Source organism: Rhinoderma darwinii, chromosome 4 (assembly GCF_050947455.1).
Source record: "Rhinoderma darwinii isolate aRhiDar2 chromosome 4, aRhiDar2.hap1, whole genome shotgun sequence".
NCBI classification, from domain to species: Eukaryota; Metazoa; Chordata; class Amphibia; order Anura; family Rhinodermatidae; genus Rhinoderma; species Rhinoderma darwinii.
Genome location: NC_134690.1, coordinates 107,689,450 through 107,702,320, shown reverse-complemented (window position 1 = coordinate 107,702,320; position 12,871 = coordinate 107,689,450). Strand labels below are relative to the sequence as shown.

The 12,871-nt window shown below is 42.4% G+C and overlaps 1 protein-coding gene across 1 annotated transcript in view; it reads right to left on the bottom strand.

Annotated features, from left to right (window-relative positions):
* Positions 1–434: 434 nt before the first annotated feature.
* LOC142760453 (phospholipid scramblase 1-like) overlaps positions 435–12,871 on the bottom strand; it is a 65,796-nt gene continuing 53,359 nt past the window's right edge. Inside the window, exons 6-7 of the mRNA XM_075863644.1 lie at positions 7,011–7,172; positions 435–470 (exon numbers count right to left, since the gene is read on the bottom strand). Of these exons, the coding sequence (XP_075719759.1) occupies positions 435–470; positions 7,011–7,172 (198 nt within the window). The remainder of the gene's footprint in view (positions 471–7,010; positions 7,173–12,871) is intronic.

The window sequence follows — 12,871 nt, the reverse complement described above, 5'->3', positions numbered from 1 at the left end:
GGTAGTAAAACACATTATTAGCAAAAAATTGACAGCAAAAACACATGTATCTTTGGTTAAAAAAGGCCCCACAAAAAGTGTGTATGGAGTAAGCCTAAGGGTAAGTTCACACAGGATGGATATGCTGCGTAAATGTACACAGCGTATACGACCTGGAGCCCGCAGGGAATTCCAGCCAAAATAAATGCACTAAATTGTGGTGTAGTTTTTTGGCCGGAATGTCAGCTGTGAAAAAAGCAGGTAAAAAAAATAAAATCTATACTTACCCGTAGTCATGGCTTCCAGTTTTCAGAATTTGATAAAGTTGTAAACATACTGTATAACTCAGCTTTACAGGCACCAAGAAAATAATTTTGCCATGAATGCATATTTATTAATTTTTTTTGTATATACAAAAAGTACTTTGCATGCACTCGTTCGTACATTCTAAAGGATCAGTTTTCTTCAGAATGTTCAAAGAACATGAAATCCTATTAAAAAAAAAAAGAATAAAATGATTGTGCCTGCATTCCTTTTATGTAAAACAACAATCACATCATAATTAGGATAATTTCCACAATCAACACATTTTTACACAGAGGGTGTAACAGTACACATACGAATAATTCATGGTCCTGTAGCCAAAAAGATGAGGTTACATGTACATGTGTTCATAACTCTGGTTAATTTTCTCTGGGCACAGTCGTCTATCTAGGGAAAATTATCCTCCCTCAGAATTAGGTTTATTTTCTACTTGTTTATCTAAGAGCTCCACCCAGACCTCACAGCCGCTATCAGACTATATATTGGCAGCACCTCTTTTAGTTTTTTTTTAACCACTAAGATACCTCCTTATTTTTATTTTTTATTTTTTTATACTGAGGACAGAATTACTTGCAAGTAGCACCTTATTGAGCAGGCAGATTCGGCTGCACAGGGGCTGCCGAATCTGTGCGCATACATCGACACGGCTGTGCGGCAGACGGAGGGGGCCCACTTCCCGCCCTGTGCACTTTCGGCAACTTACAGATCGGGTCCCCTTCCTTTACATATGTTATTGATGCGTTAGGGAATTGCCCAGGACCCGCATCCTCTTGGGACCCCTTGCCCGCTGCTGCTACGCAGCTGAGGCATGAGGGTGCCCGCGCTGCCCGGCCCGTGACATTTATGGGCCTGGCAGTATGCCTGGTGGCGTCGCTAGCACCGGAGGGGGCCCCTGTGCTAGCGACAGCCACATTCACTTGTATCTGCGTCCTCAGAACGCAGATATAAATTAATACTATAAGGCACTGGGAAGACTCTCTGCGCAGGACGGCGTGATGACGTCACTGCATCACGCTAGTCTGCGCAAGCGTTCCATTCAGAGGCTATGCAGCGCTCCGTCCGTCGCGGGAACGGAACAATATATTTTTTTGGGGTGGGCTGTGTGGCACTCTAAATAAGGGGGGGATGTGTGGCACTTTATAGATGGGAGGCTGTGTAGCACTATATACAAGGGAGGGGATGGGTGGCACGCTATACAAGGGGAGGGCATTGTGGCACTATACACAAGGGAGGGCTGTGTGGCACTATATACATGGCAGCACTACAAGGGAGAGCTTTGTGGCACTATATACAAGGCGTGCTGTGTGGCACTATATACAAGGGAGCTGTGTGGCACTATATACAACGGGGGAGCTGTTGGGCACTATATACAAGATGGGGCTGTGTGGCACAATCTCCTAGGGGGGCTGTGTGGCACAATTTACAATGGAGGGCTGTGTGTCGCTATCTATAGGGGGCTATGTGTGGTGCAACCTACAGGGGGCTGTGTGGCACTATCTAGTAAAGGGGTGCTGTGTGGCAGTATCTACAAGGGAGGGGCGCCATGTGGCACTATATACAGGGGAGGGGGGCCGTGTGGCACTATATGCAAGGAAGTGGGGGCTGTGTGGCACTATATACAAGGGGGGCTGTGTGGCACTATCCACTAGGGGGCTGTGTGGCACTATATACAAGGGGGGAGGACTGTGGTGCCATCTACGGGGGCTGTGTGTGGTGCTATCTTCAGGGGGCTGTGTGTGGTGCTATCTACAGGGGACATTACTGCTGTGGGAGCACAAAGGGGGCACAATTACTGATCGGGCACTTTTATTGTGTCGAGCACTGAGGTATTAGTATTACCATCTGGGCACTGTGGATTCCGAGTTTGCTTAGAGGATGGGGTATAGGTGGGGAGGGTACTGGAAAAGCTAGAAACCAACTTGTCTGTGTGTCAAATTCTGCAGAGAATAGTCGTGGCTGGAATAAGTCATCACAGTGGTCTGGGCCAGATGGAGAAAAAAAGGGAAATTGAACAACTCTAATCATAGAAAACATCACCTGGAGGTAATATTGGTCTTTGTAAAGTGGTTTTTATTCAGTAAAAGCATGGGGTATTATTCAGTAACTATGTGGTTATGGTGTGGTGGTACTATTCAGTAACCCTATGGGGGTATTACTCAGTCACTATGTGGTTATGGTGTGGCGGTATTATTCAGTTACTGTATGGGGGTATTATTCAGTAACTATGTGGTTATGGTGTGGCGGTATTATACAGTAACAGTATGAGGGTATTATTTAGTTACTATATGGGGGTATTATTCAGTCACTATATGGTTATGGTGTGGTGGTATTATACAGTAACAATATGGGGGTATTATTCAGTCACTATGTGGTTATGGTATGGCGGTATTATTCAGTAACAGTATGGGGGTATTATTCAGTCACTATGTGGTTATGGTGTGGCAGTATTATATGGACATTATAATGTCTTTTTATTGGTAATATTGGTATTATAATAGCGAGTTTTGTTCAGTAACAGTATGCAGGTAATATTTCATCTGGTATAGTGGTATTATTTAATAACTGTATATGTACATAGATCTTTTTTTTGTGTGAGATGGGGGACATATGATTTGGGTCATGCAATACTCCTGGACGTGCTAGAAATCAGTGATGAAGTTCTCTGCACACCGCCTTCTGAATTGACTGCATTATTGATACAGGAAGGGTGTGTTCACCTCAAGGTTTGGGTTCCGTTGATGGGTTCCGTCAGACCTTTCCATCGGAGAAACCCTTCAATGAAAAGGCAAATGGAAACCATAGCTTCCGTTTGCATTACCATCGATTTCAATGATAATGCTTCCATTTCAAATAGTCGACAGCGCTATTGTTTCCGCCCCCCAAAAAAATGGAAACCATACGGAACGGAGACAAACGGAAACCATTTGCAGCGGAAACACTACCATTGAATTCAAAGGTAATGCAAACGGAAAGCTATTGTTTCCGTTTGGTTTGCGTTCATGGGTTCCCCTGATGGAAAGTTCTGATAGAAGCGATCACTGGAACCTCGACGCAGATGTGAACAGGCCCTATTTCAGCATTTCGGGCCCTCTGCAAAGTTAAGTTAAGTGGGGCCCAAAATGCTGAAATAGGGCCTGTTCACATCTGCGTCCTGGTTGTCGAAGTGCACAGGGTGGGAGGGGGCTCCCTCTGTCTGCCCCGCGGTTGCGCCGATCATCTATAACTTAGAAATATTATTAGGAGGGGAGGGGCCTGGTGAGACTCTCTCTGCTTGGTGGTCTTCGTCACCTGGAAACCAGAGTCACTGTCAGATGCAGTCCTTTACATGGTGAAATAATATAACTTCTTACAGTGACGCTCACTAGGTCACCAAGACCACCAGATAGAGGGTGCCGAACCTAGCAACCAGCATCGCTATCTTTGGGCCAGTTATTGATCCGGGATAGCGGTGCTTCTGAAATTAAGCCTAATACTGGTTGGCTGAGCCTCTCAGCCTATCAGTGTTAGGGTTCTTCTTGCTCCGCCCCTGAGCCTGCCAGTGCTTGTACTGTGCGGTGTGTGTGCTGAGCATTGTGAAGGGGACGGACTGAAAATAAACATAACTAGGAGGTAGTGGTTGCTGCCCTGTCTGTAGAAAAATGTGGAGTGGGGTAGAGCTCAGTTAAAGGGGTTTGCCCTTCTTTAACATTTATGGCATATCCACAGGATATACCATAAATGTCTGATAGATGTGGGTCCCACCTCTGGGACCTGCGCCTATCTCTAGAACGGGGCCTCCTGATCCCCGTTCTGAGTCTCTTGGCTCCTGCTGCTGCCCGGCTACTTCATGATTATTTGGTCGGGAGTTACGAAAACACCAAAGCTGTTTGATAAGTCCTTGCTTGATAGTCCTGCTTTATAAGTGACTGTGTAATGCAAGAGAAAGTCATTATAAGTTAGTTACATGAGTGTTTTGTGTTATACTCAGTTGTTAAATATGGAAATTATTTTCATTATTTATGTTTGTTACTTGTGTTCTAAACTAGTAATAAAATGTGCAATATAGATTTGTATAGTTATATATGCGCGCGGGCATGGTTAGGTGAATGGGGGGCACAGGCACATTCTTTGCACAGGAGCCCTCCACAGTCTGAGTCTGCCTCTGTGAGCAGGGGGTCTAATTTAAGGGGATTGAGAGGTTGCCCCAGGCCTCTTTGCAATATAAGAGGATATTAGTATTATGAATGGCATGCTATGGTTGGAGGGTCTAAGCACAGGAGCCTCAAGTTACGGCTCTGTCTTTGAGTACTGGATCAGTTCCTAACGTGTTTTTAAACTCCAACATTGAAATTGCAACACCAAGAAGGGCAAGCCATAAGTTTATGCAAATCGAGGGAGTTGCAGGTGTCAATAAAATCTTCAAATTATCAAATATTCAAGCACCTAGCTCCAATCTGTGGCATGTGGGAAGGGCTTAAAAGCCATATTGAAAGCTAAGTTTTTTTAGCCACATGGAACCTTAAAAAATTGTTGATTGTGTGATGCCTCCTGTTTGTCAACGTGCCAGTTATAGCCACTTGTCGCAAACTAAGAGGGACAGAATCCTTTAACTGAGAGACCTTGGTTTGTCACTCTGGCAGATCCCGGCAGCCCTAATGTGAGATGCCAGCGCTGTTCAGTTTTGCGTGTCCCGGAGGTTGGGGGAACAACATTGAACGTGAATGACAGTAAGAGATGCGCAGAGGAGAATCTCTGCACAGACCGAAACCCGATTGGAAGAATGGCGCATAGTGATCCATTCTGTGCTGCAAGTGAAATTGGACGTCACATTCTAGGGTGGCAAAAAGTGTCGACACAAACCATGAGAAGGCGTTTGCACAACATTGGGCTATGAGCCAGACGTCTAGCTACAGATGTTCCATTGACCCCATCCCACCACTCTCAAAGGCGATCATGGTGTACAGCAAAAAGGCAATGGAGGCTGGAATGGAGGCCTATCTTCTTCAGCGATGAGTCCCACTTTTGTCTCACACGCAATGATAGCCAGAGTTTGATCTGGGGAACAAGTGGGCAATCACAAGGGAACGTCACACCGGTCCTACCCCTGGGATTATGATGTGGGGTGGCATATTGTACGGTAGCTGGACCCCTCTTCTTTTCATTTCAGGTACACTAACAGCTTGGCATTACATTGATTTGGTCGTGGAACCAGTGGTATGGCCATATAGGGTTTATATAGGGTCTTAATTGTGTCATTATATATCCAAAGAAAGAAAATCTTTCTTTTGATTACTATATTTATAGAGTTGCTCACTTCTGATTCTGTGAAGCGCCGACTGTCCTAACAACTGCAGCATATATTGAAGCTCTCGTCTGGGTTATCAAATAAAGGTTATCTGCAACCATCCCATCCATTCTAAAGAACAGTCTCTTCAGGAGCCATAAACTAAGAATATATCAATAGGTTCTGATGCATGTCATATTTGTTAAAAATGTGCTCAGACTATGCTGAACTTTACAAAGGCAGCAAATTACGGAGACAAGTCAACTCTCCTATTAGCCACAACGGTACAAATAATATTGTGTCACTTGGCTAATACGAGTGATCAGAAATACACTGGACTCATAGTTATGAGTGCAGAGTATTTCTGAGGGGAGCAGCCCCGCTGCCCCTCTCGGCGGTGATTGACAGCTGACTGCTGTGTTTCTGCATGCCGAGCAGCCCGTCAATCACTGTGAGGAGGAGGAGAATGCGGGGTAGAGCTCCCCTCATAACTATGAGTCCATTGTATTCTTTGAACGCTCCTATTAGTCAAACGGCAAAATATTTCTTTGCTCCATTTTGGCTTAGAGGAGAGTGGACCTATTCCTGTAATAAGGGCAGCATAGTCTAATGACAGATCCTCTTTAAGCCCTGTCCTTTGGGTGAATATACTTCAGGCTGAATGTATATCCATTCAGTTGTGGGGATCTGCATCTGCAGGTTGACCAATACACGTGAAGTTTAGCGTAAAGTATATCACTGCACCACTAAAGAAGTAGCCTAACACATTTTTACATGAATGACAGTAGAATGAATGCAGCAAATGAGATTTCATCCAGCCATGTCAGTTATCTAAGATGTCTGCCTGCTAATTTTAGACCTTTCCGACTTTTACTTTAGTTTATCTTATCTGCAGTATGCCTTCGACTTAATTATAGGGTATCACCTTTATTATAATGTCTTGGAGACACGAGTATGGGTGAGCTCAAAAGAAACAAGTGTTATATACAGTATGTGAAGAGTTTATAATATGAATATTACAATGGAGCACTGCTAAAATTTATAAAGTAGCTTGCAGTTAAAATTTTATTTACCTTCTCATTAGGAGAACTCCTGTCCATTTGTCCTATTAGGGAATATAGATACCATAGAGAGGGTATCCTCCCCACAAGAATCCTCTCTATTAGCCAGAGCAGAAAGCTGCTGCAAACAGCAGCCCCTGCTCTGGCGGACTAGGGCTTGCTACAGGGGAAATGTATGTCTATCGGGAGCTTCCCACACTGGTAACAGCTGGACACCAGGGCTTATAATGCTTGACCAGTAGCAATCAAATAATTGCCAGGCCAGCCTTAATATAGAAAAGGCTTGTCATGTTGAGGCAATCCCTTTACCTAAATTACACAGAATTTTTAAAATAAAAGTTACCATTTAAGAAACAGTGTTTGTTATCAAGTAATAAACTTACAATAAGAAAACATGCACCGAGCATCACTGCTTTGGTTTTTACATCAAGGTTCAATGGAAACTGGACCCCAAACATGTCAGCATCCGTACACATCTCATTCACCAGGCCAGACCACTGTTTGGTAATTCTACCAACTTCACAAGTCTCATCAACAGACTTAACCTATGAAAAAAAAACAGCTTAGAAATGTAATCACAGTTATTAAATATTCTCCTGACTGGAAACATTATCAGCTCCTACATATGTAATGTATTGGTTAAATAACAGCAGTCAGCGGCGGCGCCACTGAAACAAGCTGCCGCCAATCCCTCCTGTACTAATTGTACCTGCGTTTATATGGCCGGGCAACTTCCGTGCCCGACCATTTAGCAGAATGACTTGCCCTGCCAATCAGCGCCTTTCAACGATGCTAGGCGTCATCGCGACGATTCCGTTGTTGAAAGGCGCTGATTGGCGGGGCAAGTCATTCTGCCCTGCCAATCAGCGCCGTCGTTCAGCCCCACCAGACCTGCTCAGAAGAAAGCAGGCCTGCATTGACACAGGACGGTGTGGAAACGGGATCAAGGTGAGACAGTAAAGTTGTTGTTTTTCCACCTAAAATTGTGAGTGGCATTATCTACAGGGGGAAAGCTATATGTGGGGCACAGTCTACAGGGGAGGCTATATGTGAGACGCTAAGGGGGGGCTATTTGTGGGGCACAATCTACAGGGGAGGATTTATGTGGGGCACTATCTACAGGGGAGGTTATATGTGGGAAACTATCTACAGGGGAGGCTATATGTGGGACACTATCTACAGGGCAGGCTATATGTGGGACATGATCTACAGGGAGGCTATATGTGGGGCACTATATGCAGGGGACGGTATATGTGTGGCAAGGAGTCTATATGTGGGTCACTATCTAAAGGGGGGCTATATGTGGGACACCATATACAGGGGGTTTATATGTGGGGCACCATCTACAGGGGGGCTGTATGTGGTGCTATATATACAGGAGGCTCTATATGTGGGGAGCTATATACAGGGGGCTATATGTTGGGTACTATCTACAGGGGGCTATATGTGGGGCACTTTATTCAGGGGCGCTATATGTAAGCCACAATCGACAGGGGAGTCTATATGTGGGTCACTATCTATAGCGAGCTATATGTGGGACACCATATACAAGAGGGCTATGTGTGGGGCACTGTATACACAGGGTGCTATATGTGGGGAGCTATCTACAGGGGGGCTATGGGGGCACTATCTACAGGGGGCTCTATTGGGGCACTTTCTATGGAGAGCACTGTGTGTGTGTGTGTGTGTGTGTGTGTGTGCGTGCGTGCGTGCGCGCGTGCGTGTGTGTGTGTGTTTGGGACACAGTGTATAATGCTATTATAATCAGGGACACAGTGTATAATGATATTATAATCAGGGACACCGTGTATGGTACTATTATAATCAGGGGCACAGTGTATGGTGCTATTATAATCAGGAACACAGTGTATGGTGCTATTATAATCAGGGACACAGTGTATGGTGCTATTATAATTAGAGGTGCAGTGTATGGAACTATTATATTTAGGGGCAATGTGTGTGGCACCATGAGAATTTTATCTTTGTTTATAGGTGCAGAAATGTTTGAATAGTGAGTAGCTGAAGACATCTGAATGGCACCTGGGCTTCAAAGGTGCGCAGCAATGAGGCCAAAGCAGGTGCCTCGCAGCCAGCAACCTCAGAGGAGAGGAAAGAGCCCAATACAAGAAAAGGAAGGCTGAAAAGGAGCAGGCCACAGATAGAACTGAGGCATCCCAGAGGGCTGGTTGCTCAGGGGGTGCCGGGCCTGCTCCTGTACCTGGAACTCTAGAGTCTGACTCTGAGGAGGAAAACTGGGTAACGGTGGGTCCCCAGAAAAAGGGAAAACAAGATCGTGCTGGTAGGAGGGAGACAGGGGAGGAGCAGATGGACACGTTCGTGAAGAAAAATGTGGCTCCTTCTAGGACCCCATCCTCGCCTGGCCTGGTGAGGAGGATGGGCACTGTTCCCTCCCAAATATCGGACACCACGCCATGTGCGCAAACCTGCCCCTCTAAGAAGGCCTTCACGGAACCAGGGGGAGAGGTGAGAACCTTTGGGGACTTACCCGATATGTACCTAAGCGGTCAACCACTTGAGTCCCAGGTGGAGCTAAGCGAGATTGGGCTCTTCATGTATGAGATGAGAGTTGCGGGCATGGCTCTCAATGAAGGAAGTTCCTTTACCGCATCGTCCCTCTTCACAGTAGGGTCGGACGAGGGCAGGGATATGAGTGCAAACGAGATTTCTGATATTGCTGGCAGATTAAATTATTTTTAAGTACTGCGATTATTTATTATTTTAAAATCAAGACTTTCTTTTAACTCCACAATGTCTGAAATAAAGGGGATCTCCCTCAACGTGAGGGGCACCAAGTCCAATGTCAGAAGGGTTGCTCTCTTCAATTTATTATCTTGCCTGGCAGCCTCTTATTTTTTCCTGCAGGAGTGTGGCGTTCCCCATACGATGAAGTACCATAAATACAAATAGGATTGGAAGTATGGTCCATCCGTCTGGTCTGGATCAAATGAGTCCAGATCAGCACGGGTCAACATTCTTTTTAAGGGAAACTTTTTAATTGATTTTATTCAAGAGATTTTACCAGGACGAATTTTATTGGTTGAAGCGTTTATTGATGGTGTGAAATGGCAGTTTTTAAATTTTTATGGCTCACCTGACAAAAATGAAACAGCAGAAATGTTAGCAATTTTACCTCTTTTTATCAATACAACTGAGCCTTTTATCCTCGCAGGTGATTTTAACTGTATCCTGAGAGGAGAACGCCGGCTTACAAACTCTACAAGTAGAAATTATGACAAGACCTCTGGACTGCTCAAAGACATTGTGAATGATTTTAATTTGATTGATGTATATAAAGAATGCAACAGGAGCAGTCCAGAGGAAGCCGGCGTTACCTGGAGCAACCCCACCTGTAGCCCCGGGATAGATTTCATTTTTTGTAACTAAAATGCACTGCCTTTGTTTTTTCAGATCACATCTTTTATCATTTTATGTAAAGCGTGATTTTAATAACGAGTGCCGGGTGCCGGGAGCAGAAAGGTGAAGAAAGTATTTTTCGTTCTAAAATCCAGCACGTGGAGGAGACCTGCTCCAGAAACTTTTTTAGGAAGATAAATAATAAAAAGGCTATCATTAAAAACATTGAAGGGGTGTCGGATGCACATGGTCTTTTAAGTAAAGTTCATGAGTTTTATGCTGGCCTTTTTAATGTTAAAACTGTGGATCGTGATTTTATGCATGACTCACTAGAGGAGATTACCACTGTTTTAGACCCTGTCTCCCAAATTTTTTTATTACAGGAACTGACGGTGCAGGAGATTTTAGAGAAAGTGAAGAGTTTTAAAGCAGGAAAAGTTCCTGGACCAGATGGTATACCCAGTGAGTTTTATGTCAAATTGTACGACATTTTAAAAGATGATCTCTTAAACCTTTTTACTGAAGCTTTTAATTCCAATATGCTGCCTAAGTCCTGGCGGAAGGGTGAGGTCTCCTTGCTATACAAAAAGGTGACATCGCAGTTTTAGAGAACTGGAGGCCAATAACCATTCTGAATAGTCATTACAAAATGATAGCGAAACTATGTGCGAACCGTTTAAAAGCCATAGTACCCCACATAATACACTCTAACCAGGTGTGTGGGGTGCCAGGCCACAACATCTGGGACAACCTTAATTCAATAAAGCATGCGATTGAGGACACAAATTCTAGAAACTTAAAATTAGCCATTTTATCCATAGACTTCCAAAAAGCTTTTCACCGTGTGACGCATTTTTATCTTTTTAAGGTTTTAGAGTGGATGGATTATAAAGATTGCATATTAAATTATTTGGGAAAAAGGAAGAGAGGAAAAGAACTGTGGTTCTAGTAGGAAATAAAAATAATAAACTTTATTAATATATTTATGTTAAAATAATTCTATCTTTTTCAATGTAGGTCAAAAATAATTAGCAGTGCAGAAGACCCCTTGTCCTGCACTTAAAGAACAAAATTTGTCTTGTATATGTTTGACGCGCGTTTCGCCGGCATTCTGGCTTCCTCTTGGGGTGTAACCCGCCGGTTCTGGCGCCCTTATATATCAGAAATGCTGAGTGACAGCTAAGGGGGCCAATAGGATTGTTTTGATTGTAACAATGTGTAAGTGACAGGTAGATCAATTCAGAAGTCTGTCACAAGGCTCAATATTATATCTTGACAGAAAAATCAATTTTGAATGATATTTTATTTAGATATTGATTATTATTCTTAGTTTCCTATATTTATTAAAGTTATGAGTTGCTAATATATATATGGATGGCAGTTATATTTCAAATTACTTTATATCAAGTTTTTACATATATATATATATATAAACATCTAGTTTAATCAGATATGCCAAGGGTGAATTCTTTAGTGTTATAGAGGTTGCTATGCTCAAATATTAGATGTTTGTTTTAATGTCCATATTTTTATCATCTGATTCTTGTTCTTTCATATATATAGGGAAAGAGAAAGGGGGATACAGAACGCCCATCGTGACGAACTCCCACAGCATCTTTCTCATGGTAAGTTTATGATAATGGTTTATTAATTATTTTAAGTTTTGTATCAAAATATTTATTTGTTTTTATAGATTTAAAAGGGATTTTTAGGGGATTTTTATATACACATATATATATATAATATATATATACATATATATACATGTCTCACAGAAAGCAACCAAAATTAAAGCTCTCATTTAGGCCATTTGGATTAACAGAATTCATCTGAAAAATCCACTGACTTTCTCTTTTTAGAAGGGCTTCATCCAAATTACCTCCTTGTGCCAAAATAAACCCTTTACCCCGACCCCAATTGCTAGACATTATAAACAACATCATAATTTAGATTGGACAAACCTCAAAGGATGGGCAATATGCCAGCTAAAAATGGGCATAAGAGGAGGTAATTTGGATGAAGCCCTTCTAAAAAGAGAAAGTCAGTGGATTTTTCAGATGAATTCTGTTAATCCAAATGGCCTAAATGAGAGCTTTAATTTTGGTTGCTTTCTGTGAGACATGTATATATATGTATATATATATTATATATATATATGTGTATATAAAAATCCCCTAAAAATCCCTTTTAAATCTATAAAAACAAATAAATATTTTGATACAAAACTTAAAATAATTAATAAACCATTATCATAAACTTACCATGAGAAAGATGCTGTGGGAGTTCGTCACGATGGGCGTTCTGTATCCCCCTTCCTCTTTCCCTATATATATGAAAGAACAAGAATCAGATGATAAAAATATGGACATTAAAACAAACATCTAATATTTGAGCATAGCAACCAATATAACACTAAAGAATTCACCCTTGGCATATCTGATTAAACTAGATGTTTATATATATATATATATGTAAAAACTTGATATAAAGTAATTTGAAATATAACTGCCATCCATATATATATTAGCAACTCATAACTTTAATAAATATAGGAAACTAAGAATAATAATCAATATCTAAATAAAATATCATTCAAAATTGATTTTTCTGTCAAGATATAATATTGAGCCTTGTGACAGACTTCTGAATTGATCTACCTGTCACTTACACATTGTTACAATCAAAACAATCCTATTGGCCCCCTTAGCTGTCACTCAGCATTTCTGATATATAAGGGCGCCAGAACCAGCGGGTTACACCCCAAGAGGAAGCCGGAATGCCGGCGAAACGCGCGTCAAACATATACAAGACAAATTTTGTTCTTTAAGTGCAGGACAAGGGGTCTTCTGCACTGCTAATTATTTTTGAC